Consider the following 15203-nt stretch of genomic DNA (forward strand, 5'->3'; position numbering starts at 1 on the left):
AAGTTCTCCACATTTGCATTTAGCATGTATTACCTTATGCTACTAATAAATACATAATATTTTAAAATAAAAATGCAAACCCAAGATCACACAAAACCTGCTCTTGGTTCAAAGCAGGGCCAGGCCCAGGCCAGGTAGACACGTGGCCTGGCAGCCCGCCAGAGAAATCCAAGTCCACATGCCGAGTCGGAAGGATTCGGTGGTGGCCGTGGTCAGCAACACGGTCATAAGTCACCAAGTCTCAGGGCCCAGAGCAGAGGAGAGAGGACAGCAGGTCAGGTGGGTGTGGGGACGAGGAGGGACGGAGATACAGAGGAGGGAGGAGCTGCAAGGAGAGCCGAACACGGGGACTGACCATGACCAGACACACCAACCATTCCAGCAACCTCTGAGCAGATGGAACCAGACCAAACGTGTCATCAGAGGCGCATGCCCCACCCTGGAAACAGGGCGCCCACTCACTCCTACCCCTACCCCTCCCCCTACCCCCCGGGCCCACAGTTCAGAAATACACCCCAGACCAAGTGAAAACCAAATCCCCCTGCCTGGGTGTGGAGAGGCCGCTTTTTTAGACACCAGCATGCTACCCCATCTCACCCTCATCCCTCTCACCCTCATCCCTCTCACCCTCGTCCCTCTCACCCTCATCCCTCTCACCCTCATCCCTCTCACCCTCGTCCCTCCTCTGGCCTCAGGGCACAGGCATACCCCTGGGCAGCCACAGCCCCTCCTGACCCTTCCCCACCCTCCAGACCCACCCCCTTGGTTCCCGCCCCCCCCCCCCCCAGCTGGCTGAAGGCCTTGCCTTTCCCTCCCACAGCTCCTCTGGCCACTGCTCCTCTGCACCCCCCTCTCTCTGCCCTTAGCCCCTGCCCCATGCCCACTCCTCCCCCCCCCCCCCCCAGACAGACACCTCCTCTGAGGAGCTCCCTGAAGGCCCAGCCTGGCTCAGCTGCCACGCTCAGGGTCCCAGCCCCCGGGACGCCACCTCTCCCCACGTGATCCTGCTGCTGCAGCCCCTGTGCCTGTCCCACCCCCTCTGGGCTGTGAGCTCCATCAGTGGGTCCTGTGTGCTCGGCCCTCCCTCCCTGCATCGCCTGGGTCCTGAGAGGGGCCTGGTTTGGAGCAGGAGGGAAGGACCTGTGGGAGCAGGAGGGCTGGAGGGCCAGGGGCCAGGGCTCAGGCCGGGCAGGCCCAGAGTTGGTGTCCACCTGGGGGAGAACAAGGGCATTTCTCACTCTGAAGTGAAATGGTGACTTAAGGGGAGGCCTGGGCCCTGTGCCAGGAGCAGGGCAGTGAGCTGGGGCCTGGTCTGGGGAGGCAGCGGTTCCCAGGAGCAGTGATGCAGGTGGACTGAGCTCTGGAATGTGCAGGGGCCTTCCAGGAATCACCCCAATTCCCGTAAGAGCCCGCCCAGCTGGCTGCTTTTCTGCTGCACACCACGTGCTGGGCCGGCCCCTCCTGGATCCCTTGTGAGTCTGGACTCCAGGGCTAATGGGGGTGGGGGAGCCGTCCCCGTCTGACACTAAGAATCGAATGCACGGCATCCCGCAGACACATGCCAGGGAGGAAGGAGGAGCGCGAACAGAGGGGCTGAGGAGGCATGAACCCCAGCAGCAGCTGAGGCCCACGGCTAAATGTCCTACAAGGCACAGGCCCCACAGCTAAGATTTATCTGGAACAAGACGTCATTGGTGCTCTACCCTGTTTGGTTCAGTGGATAGAGCGTCGGCCTGCGGACTGAAGGGTCCCAGGTTCGATTCCTGTCAAGGGCATGTACCTGGGTTGCGGGCACATCCCCAGTGGGAGGTGTGCAGGAGGCAGCTGATTGATGTTTCTCTCTCATCCATGTTTGTAGCTCTCTATCCCTCTCCCTTCCGCTCTGTAAAAAATCAATGAAATATATATATTTTTAAAAAAGACATAACTGTTGCTGAGGTGGACAGTCTCTGCCTTAACGCCATCACTAAAAACACAGAAGCCCTTACTGGTTTGGCTCAATGGACAGAGCATCAGCCTGCGCACGAAGGGTCCCAGGTCCAAATCCGGCCAGGGCACATGCCTGGGTTGTGGGCTTGATCCCCGGGCCGGTGGGAGCGGGGGGGGGGGGGGGTGGGGGAGCCTGCAGGAGGCAGCCAATGAGTGATTCTCGCTCATCATTGATGTTTCTGTCTTTCTCTCCCTCTGACTTCCTCTCTAATATCAATAAAATATATATTTTTAAAAAAAACACACAGAAGAGGAGGCAAAGCTAATGAGTCCACAACTGGGGTGAAATGGAAACAAAAAATACTCAATTAAGATAAAAAGCAGAAGTAGAAAAAGAAGGGAATAGAGGAATCATGGGACAGGTAGAAAACAACATATTTCTAAATAACCCCTGTGAGAACCAGTCCTGAAGCCCTAAAAAAGGTGTTCAGTTGAGGTGAGTAGTGAATATACAGGAATAAATGTGCACTGGATAAAATCCGTGGGATGCAGGGACAGCAGCAGTGAAGGGGAATGTGAGTGCTCACGCTGGAGAAGAGGAAGTCTCCAATTACTATTCCAGCTCCCACCGCCAGGAACAGGAAAGGGAAGGATGAAACAATGGCCAGCGCAGGGAGGAAACAACAGGGCGCAGACCCCAGCGAAACTGAAAACACAGAAAGAGAGAAAGTGAAACAAACAAAAGCTGGATCTTTGAAAACATCCATTATGTCCACAAACTCTGACAGATTACAAAGGAAAGGAGAGAAGATGCTGATGACCAGGCCTGGGAACGGAAGCGCGGCTGTTACTGCAGAACCTGAGGGCGCACAGAGACTCCTGGGCAGAGCCTCACACACTGACATTCTGGAGGAAACGGACCAATTTCTTTAAAAAGCACAACGTACACATCTCAGTAAGAAACGGAAACCTCACCTCTCTTCAGGGTGTTTCAGTGCAAAGAAGGGCTCACGTGCTGGTCAAACCCCCATGGGAGTCCTTGAGGGGGACAAGGCAGGAGGTGGGCGAGCGCCAGGCCCACAGGCCGGCCACCAGGGGGGCAGCTGCGGGAGAGGCGAGACCGCGGCTGCAGAACCACCTGAGCACGTGGCCCCTGGACACGGGCCTCAGAGGGAGTCCCTGGCCCAGCAGCTGCAGCCGGGCCTGCGAGGGGCAGCACCCCCGTGGGGCGCTCAGGCCACACTCAGGGCTCTGGGCTGGCACAGTGAGCCCTCACCCTGAGCAGGGGGGTCCTGAGAGGAGTGGGGACAGGCAGTGGCCCAGAGCCACACCGTGAAGGGCATGGCCGGCACGGGGGCAGGGGGCGCTCTGTGCCTCTCAGACGCCTTTCTGAGTGAGACTCATTGGAAACCGGGAGGACGCTGCCCGGAGGCCATTCTGCCTTCCCGGCCAGAGGAGCCATGGCCTTTGGACCCACCAGTCCGGAGCCTGTGTGTCCCAGGGAAGCGGAAGCCGGGGTCACAGGGGTCATGCTGGGAGAGTGGGGCCCAGCACACAGCGCTTCCTGATGGGGGGAGGGCTCTGCCAGGTCCTCGGGCTGCGCTCCCCTCCATCTGCAGGGCGGCTCCCCTCCCGCCCCCCTGAAGCCTGAGAGCTGGGCCTCCTGTGGCCTCCAGCAAAGCTGTGCCCGACAGCGGGAGGGAGGGCTGAGCGCAGCTTAGGTGCTGGCTGCCTGGCCAATAGCCACCTCCCCTGCCCGCTCCCCTCTCTCCGGGGTGCGCACAGCCTGCCCTTCATGGGGCAGCACCGGCCCCTCCCAGACCCGGCTGAGGCCCCAGGGGCTGAGCCCGCCAGGAGCCCCTGCCCCGCTGCCCAGGACGGGTTTGCATGGAAACGGGACGGGAAGGCGGGGGCCAGGCCACAGGAGGATGGGGGAGAGGCTTCCCTGCATGGAGGAGACCAGGGGATGGAGAGCACCTCTTACTGCCCTGGGACAGGCCAGCTGAGGATGTGCCTGGAGGCTGTGACCACAGCGACCAGCACAGCGGACGTGGACCAGCAGGAGGGAGAAGCCTGGGCCCTGGGGCCCCGGGAGCTGCGGACTGAGCCTGCGCCTGCCTCCGCCTCCTGCTCCAGGGACAGCGGACGGCCAGGCTGGGCAGCCGCTCTCAGGGGAGTTCCGCTTCTCCCACCCACATGCACCCCATGCCAATGAGCCCTGGGATCCCCAGGTCCAGGCACCCGCCTGCTGAGGCCTTCCCGTGGGGTCCCGCCCCGAAGGCTGCCCGGGGCTCCTGTCCTTCGTGGGGTGGGTATAGGATAAGGGCCCCCGTGGGCCTGGGGCTGACAGCTGGGCCTCATGCGCCCCGTCCTGCAGCGGGAGCCCGTGGCCAGGCCAGGGCAGGTGTAAGGCTTCCCTCCGACTCCGACTGCTTCCAGGCCCGGCCAGTCCAGGCCTTGACGTCGGAAATCATGGCCTGGACACGTAGAGAAATGCTGACATTCAGTGTTCAGTCCTCTGAACAACAGGGAAAGTGAAAGCGAAAGTGTCCATTTGGGTATAAAACCTGTTGCACTGGGAGCAGAAAGCCAGACCCACCCTGGCTAACAATGGCTTCGGTAAGTCCTCAGAACTTTCTAGAACCAGCTCTACAGGGGAGGGCAGCTCCCTGTTAAAATGACGGCCTGGGGCTGTGTTCCTGCTGCTAACTCCAGCGCTGTCTCTAAGGCTGCCATGGAGACCTGCATGTTGTTTAAGCCTCTTTTGCTGCAGGACTGGGAGGTCATCGGGCAGAGGGAGCCCCCGCTCTGGGTCTGACACTGTGTGGAGTTGGGGGTCACGTGGGAGGATGTGTGGGGTCTGGTCTGTGCCCGCCTGAGCTGGGGAAGGAGCTGGAGTGTGGGCTGATGGGGGACCCGGGACTTGGGGAGCAGTGGATCTTGGGCTGTGGGGCTCAGCTGCTGCTGGTGTTTGATGCCTCCTCAGCCCCTCTGTTCTCGCCCCCACTTTCTCCGAGGCTTGTGTCTGCCTAATGGGGTGCATTCGGTTCTCAGCGTCCAACTTGGACAGCTGCCCCCATTAGCCCTGGAGTCCAGACTCACACGGGATCCAGGAGGGGCCGGCCCAACGCGAGGTGTGCAGCAGAAAAGCAGCCAGCTGGGCTGAGCTCTTACAGGTAGTGGGGCGATTCCTGGAAGGCGCCTTCACATTCCAGAGCTCAGTCTACCGGCTTCACTGCTCCTGGGAACCGCTGCCTCCCCAGACCAGGCCCCAGCTCACTGCCCTGCTCCTGGCACAGGGCCCAGGCCTCCCCTTAAGTCATCATTTCACTTCAGAGTGAGAAATGCCCTTGTTCTCCCCCAGGTGGACACCAACTCTGGGCCTGCCTGGCCTGAGCCCTGGCCCCTGGCCCTCCAGCCCTCCTGCTCCCACAGGTCCTTCCCTCCTGCTCCAAACCAGGCCCCTCTCAGGACCCAGGCGATGCAGGGAGGGAGGGCCGAGCACACAGGACCCCCTGATGGAGCTCACAGCCCAGAGGGGGTGGGACAGGCACAGGGGCTGCAGCAGCAGGATCACGTGGGGAGAGGTGGCGTCCCGGGGGCTGGGACCCTGAGCGTGGCAGCTGAGCCAGGCTGGGCCTTCAGGGAGCTCCTCAGAGGAGGTGTCTCTCTGGGGGAGGAGAGGAGGAGTGGGCGTGGGGCAGGGGCTGGGGGCAGAGAGAAGGGGGTGCAGAGGAGCAGAGGCCAGAGGGAGCTGTGGGAGGGAAAGGAAAGGCCTTCAGCCAGCTCGGGGGGCCGAGGACAGGGGGGTCAGGAGGGTGGGGGAAGGGTCAGGAGGGGCTGTGGCTGCCCAGGGGCATGCCTGTGCCCTGAGGCCAGAGGAGGGTCACGGACAGATGGGACATTTGGGAAGGACACAGGGGGTTCTGGGGGACTGGCTGTGGAGGTGAAGGGACAGGAGGCAGGGAACCTTGTCAGGAAACTGGGGGGTCACAAAATCCAGGAGTGGGTGCCTGAACCGAGTCATGGGCGGGAGATCAACGAGGAGGGGAATCGGGAGAAGTGTCCGGGGTCAGCATGGGCTGCTGGGTACCGGCATGCAATGGGGCAAAGGGAGGCTGAGCCCTGGCCTCAGGTTGGGCCGCCTGGGGTGAGGGCTGCAGGAGGTTTCTCATTCCCGGAAGTCAGACACAGAGACAAAGAAAAGCTGAAAAATTCTCTAATCATGAAGCTGCGGTGCCCTGGGCGGGGCCCTGAGGAGAGGGAGGAGGTGAGCCAGGCAGGGAGAAAGGGTGGAAAGGGACAGGAGGAGACGGACAGAGAAGACCCAGAGCAGCCACTGCCAGCTGAGTGTCCACGGGCAAGTCCCTCTGCCTCTCTGATCCTCAGTTTCCCCAGCTGAGCAAGGGGTGCTGCTCCCTCCCCTGGGCTGTGGGAGGGTGGCAGTCATGGGGGGAAAGTGCCCGCAGAGCCGGCTGCCTGAGTGTGTGAGCCCCGTCTGCGCCCTCCCCCCACCCAGCTCCGGAAGCTGAGCAGCCACACCAGGGCCTCCTCAGAGCTCAGTCCCCTTACTAGGCTGTCAGTTCTGTCCCTCAGGTCGGCATCTCCGAGGGCGGGTGCCCCGGGGCTGGAGGGCAGAGTGTGAGGAGGAGCCAGTCGGGGCCATGCTCAGCCAGGGCCAGAGGCATGTGAACACCTGCGGGCAGTGTGTGAGGCAGAAGCTCAGACTCACCTGCCCACGTGGCTGGCTGGGTCCCAGCCTCCAGGAAGGGGCTTTGCACACAGCAATCCTGTCATCACCCTCCGGACACGTGCACAACACACCCATATATGCTCGTCGGCATCCTCATGTATGTGCAAGTACACGCACCACATACAACATACACGGGTACAAAACACACAGACATGCAAGAATTACATACTCTCTTTGGACAATTGTTCACTCTCCCAAAGCACAAGGTCATTTTTCCAGCCTTCCCTCCCTCGGGGCATCCAGATTCCAGGCTTCCACTTCCCCAAGGGCTCCCTCTAAAGCGCCAGAGGCTCAGGGCCTCACAGGGGCCAGAGTCCCTCCACACGCTGACCAGGCGATGAGCATCCACGTGGACTCCCCTGCCCAGCTGCAGCTCCCAGCCAGGGCCACTGCAGCTCCCTGACTCTGTCTCACCTTCCTGGCTGTTCTCTTGCAGTCTCGTGAAGAGCCCAAGCCTGGAGACCTGATTGAGATTTTCCGACTTGGCTACGAGCACTGGGCCCTCTATGTGGGCGATGGTTATGTGATCCACCTGGCTCCCCCAGGTACGGGGGTTGAAAGTGGAATTTACCAAAGTTTTATTAGCCTAATGTAGGGGTCGGCAAACTCATTAGTCAACAGAGCCAAATATCAACAGTACAACGATTGAAATTTCTTTTGAGAGCCCAATTTTTTAAACTTAAATGTCTTCTAACGCCAACTCTTCAAAATAGACTCCCCCAGACTGTGCTATTTTGTGGAAGAGCCACACTCAAGGGGCCAAAGAGCCGCATGTGGCTTGTGAGCCACAGTTTGCCGAAAACGGGACTAGGCAGAATAATTCAAAGCCAAATGCCACCCTGGAACCCGTGTTGGTTCTCCCTGAGCAGTGCGTGTGCTCACTGCACATCCGTGTCCCTTGAAGGCATCTCAGTGGTCCCTCGGGTCCTGACTCAGCAGGGACAGAGGTCCGTGGGCCCCAGGGAAGCTGGGGTATGCCCGCATTGGTTGCTCTCTAGCTCCGGCCCGGTAGCTGGGCGAGCAGACAGATTTCTCTAAACCAGCAACGTGTCTGGGTGTCCCGGTCTCACGGAGCCTGCCTCTCAGGCTGTGTCCTGTGCTCAGAGGACGTCACAGAACAGGTCATCCTGAGAGGGTTTCCTGAACACCCTCCATGGAGCAGCTCTCCCAGGTCACATGTCACAGAGAGTCTCACACACACGCACACGAGAACCTGGACCCTGATGTAACGCAGGGAGAGCAGAAGAGGATGACAGGCAGTGAGAGGAGAAGGCAGGGCCCACACGTGTGTACCGTCCATGAAAGGAAGGTGCTGCGATGAGACCGCGGACTGGGAGGCACAGGGGCTGGTGCCCTGCAGAGCAATGGCACCCACACCTCGGACAGCAAGCGTGTGCGTTCTCGCTGCACAGACACCGTCTCGTGATCACAAGACTCTCCTTGTAACTGACCAGGGTTCCATGCGCTGTCACCCACACTGACAGATTGAAAACTGTCAGCATGGATGGCAAATAGTAAGCGAAACCCCCTCATCCAGACGACACTTAGGAGGCTTGGAACATGGAGCGTGAGTGTGAGGAGCGGGTCCTGCTTGTGTGTGAGGGTGCAGGTAGAGCTTCCTCAAGGGCGGTGCTAAGTGCAGCATCAGCCTCGAGACTCACACATAAAGGAGCCTGCTGGTTAGCGTGCTCCTCAGCTCCCTCCTCTTAGAGAGCAAACCCCGGCTCCAGGGTCAATGGATTGGACGCCACCAGTTGGAAGCGCTGTGTGGCCTCTCCATGTGGCCAGAGCTGGGCCAGAAAAGGCCGATGATGCCTCAGGGTCCAATATCGGTTCTAAAATGGAGATGAGACTTTTACCATGAAGTTCAAAAGGAGACTAACTGAGTTAATGTATGAAATTTGCACAGCAGAGTCTGAAACCCAGTGGGACCAGAACAACTGTGATCTCTCTCTGAAACACACAAGTGCAAAGATGATCAAATACAATTTACTACGGTTGTTTATAATGGATAAGCTATGGACAAGCCAATAGTAGGGACTTGGTCAACTAGATGATGTCCATTCATATAATGGAACACAGTGGCAGCCACTTACCATCACAACATTGATTAACATGAAAAGTATTCACAGCTCGTTAAGGGAACGAGCAAAATCATTGAATCCTCCAATCACATTGGTGAAGGGACAGACACCAGAGCTCAATAGTGTGACCCCCTGGCCCTTCCTCCCTGTCTTGTGTCTCCTCTCTCCCTCCCTGGCCTCCCTGCAGTTGCTGATACTCGTGTGTCTGATTCCAGATGAGTACCCTGGGGCTGGCTCCTCCAGCATCTTCTCCGTGCTGAGCAGCAGAGGGATGGTGAAAAGGGAGCTCCTGAGGGATGTGGTGGGGGGCTGCCGCTATCGGGTCAACAACCACTTGGACCACGAGCACTCACCACTGCCCGTGAACAAGATTATCAGCTCTGCGGAGGAGATGGTTGGTAAGGAGTTGAAGTACAGTGTTCTGAGCAGGAACTGTGAGCACTTTGTCACCGATCTGAGATACGGCAAGCCCCACAGCCGGCAGGTAAGGCCCCTCTTCAGGGGCTCCCTCTCCCTCTGGAGGTCTACTTGGGGTGGGGGTGACAAGAATGACCCTGAATAAATCTAAAGGGAGCTCTCAGGGTCTTGTTGGCTGGGAGTCAGGAGGTTTGAGAACACATCTCACATCTGCTTTTAATCCACTCAGGGTCTTTGGACAGGGCACTTCCTCTCTGGCCTCAGTTTCCCCATGTGCAGAAGGAGGGGATGTTTGGGGCACCTCTGGGGCTCTGGCCACCTCTAACCCTTTAGGATCCTTTGTCTCTAAGACCCACCGTAAAGGCAGCTCCTGATGCCCTGTGTGCTGTCAGGGAAAGTCTGAGCCAACCCTGCACCATGACAGGTGTCCTAAGGCCCCAGAGAGCCCTCGGGCAAGAGATGCTCAGGTCCGTGGCCTATGTGAGAGCTCAAGGACATGTTATGTAAGGTCTGGGCAGAGCGTTAACCATCCCCTTTGCCTTCTTCTGAGTTTATTGTCACAAGCACACAGTTAGTAAGAGGCAGAAGCAGGATTCAGTCCCCAGCAGTCCCGGCTCTTTCTGCTGAACCACAGCACCTCCAGGGCTCACAGCCCCTGTGATTGGGTGATGGGCAGCCTGGATGGAGGAGAATGAGGGGAGGAGGAGGTTTGGGAGGGAAATTAAGGATTTGATGCTCATGTGGGGTGATGAGGTGATCATTAGATATCCAGGTGGACCTGTTGAGTAGCAGTTGGATGTGAGTCTGGAGTTCAGGCTGAGGTGGGGGTGGAGATAGAAGTTTCCAGGCTGCACTTGGGAACAGTACACAGAGCACAGTGATCCCTGAGGCCATGGTTTCCCATCGTCCCCCTCAGCTCTGCCACCACCTCCCTCTGCAGAGCTGGAGCCCAGGTAGAGCCCCGACCACAGAGCCATTCCCACTTTCACCCCAGAGCTCTGGCCCCAGGAGCCCAGGCAGGAAGCCCCCTCCCCTGTCCACCCCCTTCAGGACCCAGTGGCCCCACCCAGGAGGCTCACACACAAGGATTCCATCGTCCATCCTGCCGGTTGTCAGGACACATGCAGACCAGCCCAGCACTAACACGTGGTCACACCTCGGCTTCCCAGGGAAGGGATGTGGGACAAGGCCAGCATCTCCGAGAGGCCCGGCCCCGGAGAGGGCGGGAGCAGAGTGTGACCCCAGCCCCTTTGGCGGGAGGGAGAACCTGCCCGGACTTGCTGTGCACTGTGAACCTGGGCTGCTCCCTTTCAGGCAGAAAAGTTCAAGACCACAGCAACTGTGGCCGTTGGAGCCGTAGCTGCGATCGCTGTCAGCTTTGCTGTCGCGAACAAGAGATCCCAACGCCAGTGACAGCCTGAAGGGGCACAAAACCCCGCGTTAGAAGCCGCTGTAGAGACGACCTCACACAGTCCTGTCCCCTGACCCGAGCTCTCGGACAACCTGTCGTTCTGTCTGTCACTCTCCCTCCCTCCCTGGCTTAAGGATGGACTGACTGTGCCAAGACTGAAGAATTCAAACGTGAACCTATGTGCCCCCCAGGGAGGAATTCCGCGGCTTCTGTGGCGCCTAAACCAGAACGGAAGCACGGGGCACCTGAGGGGGAAGCCAGCGGTTTCTGTCCGTGTGACCTTGGGAAAGCTCTGGACTCTCAGAGCCTCAGTCCCTTCCTCTCCGAGCTGGGGGCCGGCATCCTCTCTAAGACAACAGCGTGAGGGTCAGGAAGGCGGTGGGTGGGGATCCCAGCCCCTGGCCGGCCTGGGGTAGGTGCTCAATGGACTGTCTACTTGTTCTCTGAGGTCTGACCACTGTGGTCAGCCGACAGCACTCATCGACTCTCATGGTGCAAAACGAAACACACAGTTACGTCCCCTGCGGTCCCACCTCTGGTCCTTGAGTCCCCTGATGAGGCATAAACACCTCCCAGCATCTTTCCCGAACCTCCTGCCTCCTTCAGTCAGCCCTCCTTTTAGAAGTTTTGTTTTTCTTTCACTTTTTTTTTTTTTTCAGAGAAGAAGGGAGAGGGAGAGATAGAAACATCAGTGATGAGAGAGGATCATTGATCAGCTGCCTCCTGCACGTCCCACACCAGGATTGAGCCACCACCTGGGCATATGTGCCCATCGGGAATCCAACTGTGACCTCCTGGTAGATACTCAACCACTGAGCCTCTGGCTTGTTTTTCTTTTTTAATCCAAAGGTCAAGTCCTCACCCACCTGTGACTCCCACATGGGATTAAATCATCTCCCCGTGCCCAACCTGCCGTGGCTCAAGCTGCCCCTGGTTGAATATTGAAATGAGTTGCCTCCACGTTGAGGGCAGGGAAACTGCTGTGTGACATGTAATGATGGACACATGTCATTCTAATGTGTCCAGATTCATAGGATGCACCACACCCAGAGGGAATCTTGGGCTACACTAAGGTCTGTGGGTTGTAATGATGTGCCATGTAGGTTCATCAGTTACAACAAAAATACACGCTGGGGACAGGAAGTTGATAATGGGGGAGGCTCTGTTGAGTGGGGGCAGGGAGCATATGGGAAATCTCTGTACATTCCTCTCAATTTCTCTCTAAACTTAAAATTTCTCTAAAAATAAAATGAAGTCTTTTATAAAACTTACCCTCCTCCTAGTATCCCTCCGCTAGTACCTAGTGTGCCCTGGGTGTGGTCCCAGAAGGGGCGGGGCCCCATGCCCTCTACTTCCTCGCCTGGCCTCTGCCACCAGGGGCCCTGCTGAATGGCCATCTCCATGGTGGGCAGCACAGCCCCTGACACCCTGACTGGAGATCTGGGGCGGCCCCTCCCCTGGGCTGTACCTTCCCAGCATGAGAAAGTGGGGGGCCCTGGATCCCCTCGGTGCACAGACACCAGGCTGGGAGGAAGCTCGGGGCCCTCAGAAGGTTGGAGAACGAAGATAATGACTTGTTCTTGCAGCCAAAGAGCGCCTTGCTCAGATCCCCAGGCTGAAAGGTCAGCCTCCATGCGGGGTTTCCGGAAGGAGCCATGCTGGGTCAGAGGGCACAGCTGCTCTGTGAGCCCCATAACCAGCGGGTGAGACACAGGAGGAGGCTTCTCGCTTCTGGGTCTAAAGCTCCCCCATTAGCAGTGGGAGACGGGGATCCGGGGACTCGGGTCTTATGGGAGCTGTGAGCTCTGGGCTCTAATTCTAGGCAGTGAATCTCCCCTGGGACCAGACCCAGGCTCCCAGCGGCTCTGGAGGGACCCAAGGGTGGTGCCAGCTCCGCCCCCTCCCTGGGTGCCCTGGACCAGGGGTGCCAGTCCTGCGGTTTGGCTCACCCACCGTCCCCTCCCAGTGAAACTGCCTCTGCCTCCAGGGTCAGGTTCAAACCAAGTGACTGGCCCCCTCAGTCAGAACTGATTGGCTCAGTGAGCTCACCTGACCCAACAGCAGCCAATCAGGAGGCTGAGCTGGGATGCAGTGAGCTGAGCCAGATTCTCTCTCGGGAACTTGAACAGGGACCAGGAGCTGCAGCCTTGAGGAGAGATGCTGCTGAGCTGATGAGAAGGAACAGCGTGGAGGGAGGGGTCAGGGACCAGCACGGCGGGGAGATCACGATCCTAATTATCCCGGAGCCCAGAGGGTGGAGAGCAGCAGCAGGACGGAGCCTGGCCGCTGGGGTGAGTCCCATTCATGGCCCAGAATCCTCAGCACAGTTCCCGCCGCTGAGCCGCCCCTGGCAGCCCAGGGGTCCTGCTCCGCCCTCACAGGTGTGTCTCCCCGCCCTCAGGCATCCCGCCCTCCAAGAGGCACCCAGAGGAAGGCAGAGAATGGCAGGACGCCCTCAGGCAGCTGGGGAAGAGCCTGTCCGTGAGCTGGGCTGCCATGGCAACAGACCACCGGCTGGGCTTCAGCACAGACACTTACTTCTCACCACCTGGGAGCGGACAAGTTCACGGTGAAGGTGCTGGTGGGGCAGGTCCTGGAGGAACCCTCCTCCTGCCTTGCACATGGCGACCTTCTCGCTACGTCCTCACATGGGAGAGAGAGCTCTGGTCTGCTTGTAAGGGCACGGACCCCCTCATGCCCACCCGCACCCTCGCCACCACCTCATGACCTCCTCTGAACCTAATGCCCTCCCAGAGGCCCAGCTCCACATGCCATCACATTGGGGGTGAGCGCTTCACCGTGAATGGGGGGGGGGGGGGGGGAGGGGGACACAAGCATTGAGTCCATGACAGAGACAACTGTGTCTTTCATAGCATTCACGCTAGGCCGTGTGTCCCCAAATAAAATCTTCCTGGGCTTTTTTAGCTCCATTGAAATCAGCCTCAATGGCCTGCTGGTGTGGCTCAGTGGCTGAGTGTTGATCCATGAACCAAGGGGTCTCTGGTTCAATTCCCGGAGGCTCCATCCCCAGTAGGAAGCGTGCAGGAGGAGCCACTGATGTCTCTCTCCCATCGATGTTTCTCTCTGTTCCCTGCCCCTTTGTCTCTTTCAAAAAAAAACCTCAATTAAAAACATATATTTTTAAAAGTTAGCCTAAATGAGTATAAAACAGAGTGAAACCAATAAACCAAACTGAAAGGTTTGCAGGGGCCGGGCGCGCACCTGTGATGTGAGGCCTCAGTGCATCAGAGGAGTTTTATTCCGACCCCTGGAGCGGGTGGGCTGAACCGGGAGGGCATCAGCGGGGAGAGCTGGGGGAGGGTCTGTTCCTCCTGGCCGGCTGCAGGCCTCTCTGCTGACCTGGGGTCTGGTCCGCCCTCGGCTCCTCCCATCCGGGTCTCCTGGTGACCTGAGCTGTGCGGTGCTCAAGGCTGCAGGCTTCCTGCAGGATCTCTGCTGAGCGCATAAGTCTCTCTGCCCCTGGTATTCCCCTTAACCCTTTCACAAACCCCACCCCCGCCGGGTAAGCAAGCCCTCTCCCCCTGACTGGTTGCTGCGAAGATGATTCCGTGACCTCACTGCTCTTCCTGCTCGTCTCTGTTGCGCAGGGACCTGATGATGGCTGCGATGCCCAGGCCCAGGACCAGGACGCCTGCTGCCACGCCGACTGTCACGCCGCCTGCCAAGGCCGCCTGAGTGACCTGCAGCACAAGAGACAGGCGTCACACTCCCCATCAGGGGCTGGCCACAGACACACCCACCAAGAATCTTCACTCAGGAGAGACCCAGGTCCCCTCCAGCGGAACCACAGAGGAGCAGTGTTTGCAGGGCAACAGGCCCCCAGGAGAGCGGAGAGGAGACGGGAAAGAGCGAGGGGGGAGGAGCTGTGGGTGTGAGGGAGACAGCGCCCCTGTAGGTACTGAGAGGCTCAGAAAGCCGCAGGGGTGGCGGGGGGAGACACTGGGAGCCTGGAAGCAAGTCCCAGGCTAAGCCCGGATGGTTCTGGGTGGCCCAGGGGCTGAGCCCAGCCTGGGATGGTTCTGGGGGGCGCAGGGGCTGAGCCCGGCCCGGGCACGGCGTGGGCGCCGGTAGAGGAGCTGCTGATGCCATGTCCTGACTGGGCAGCGGCTTAAGGAGCGAGATCACCTCGCACTGCGCTGAGCGGGGAGGTTCTGGACAAGGAAGCGGATACTCGGAAAACAGGGGTGAGGCGGGGGAGACGCCAGGATGGTCCCTGAGGGTCGTGCACTCGGCAGCACTGCCGTGAGAGCCCCCCGCTGCCCACAGGCTGTGCTGGCGGAAGTGGGCCAAGACCCCGAGAACGGCTGCTTTCCAGGCGTCGGCACTGGGGACTTCACAGGCCCTCAATGGTCTCAGTCTGCCCCTCCCCCCCTCATAACCGTGTCAGATCCACCGTGCAGAGGAGGAGACTGAGGAGGACAGTGGAGAGAGCTCCCGCAGAGCCCCCACGCCAGGTGACAGGGACCAGGATGCCTGGTGTCCTAACAAGCCACTAGGCCTCCACTACCGACAGAGGAATACTCAGACAGAAGAATACTCAGACAGAAGAATACTCAGACAGAGGAATACTCAGACAGAGGAATACTCA

The 15203-nt window shown here is 59.0% G+C and overlaps 1 protein-coding gene across 3 annotated transcripts; it reads left to right on the forward strand.

Moving 5' to 3' along the window:
- The first annotated feature begins 3736 nt into the window (after nucleotides 1-3736).
- Nucleotides 3737-14382, forward strand: PLAAT4 (phospholipase A and acyltransferase 4). Of its 3 annotated transcripts, none has more exons than XR_013814430.1 (5): nucleotides 3737-4548; nucleotides 7119-7227; nucleotides 8982-9250; nucleotides 12996-13379; nucleotides 14203-14382. XR_013814430.1 is itself a non-coding variant. In XM_079789025.1 (4 exons), the coding sequence occupies exons 1-4, from the start codon at nucleotides 4540-4542 to the stop codon at nucleotides 10594-10596; spliced, it is 486 nt and encodes a 161-aa protein (XP_079645151.1). In that variant the 5' UTR covers nucleotides 3759-4539; the 3' UTR covers nucleotides 10597-12274. The 3 variants fall into 3 exon arrangements, 1 of the variants encoding a protein (XP_079645151.1); XR_013814431.1 differs by having other exon boundaries at nucleotides 12996-13268; XM_079789025.1 differs by lacking the exons at nucleotides 12996-13379; nucleotides 14203-14382 and adding an exon at nucleotides 10498-12274 and having other exon boundaries at nucleotides 3759-4548.
- Nucleotides 14383-15203: the final 821 nt, after the last annotated feature.

The sequence above is a fragment of the Cnephaeus nilssonii genome (genome assembly GCF_951640355.1).
Source record: "Cnephaeus nilssonii genome assembly, chromosome: 13".
Classification (NCBI taxonomy): Eukaryota; Metazoa; Chordata; class Mammalia; order Chiroptera; family Vespertilionidae; genus Cnephaeus; species Cnephaeus nilssonii.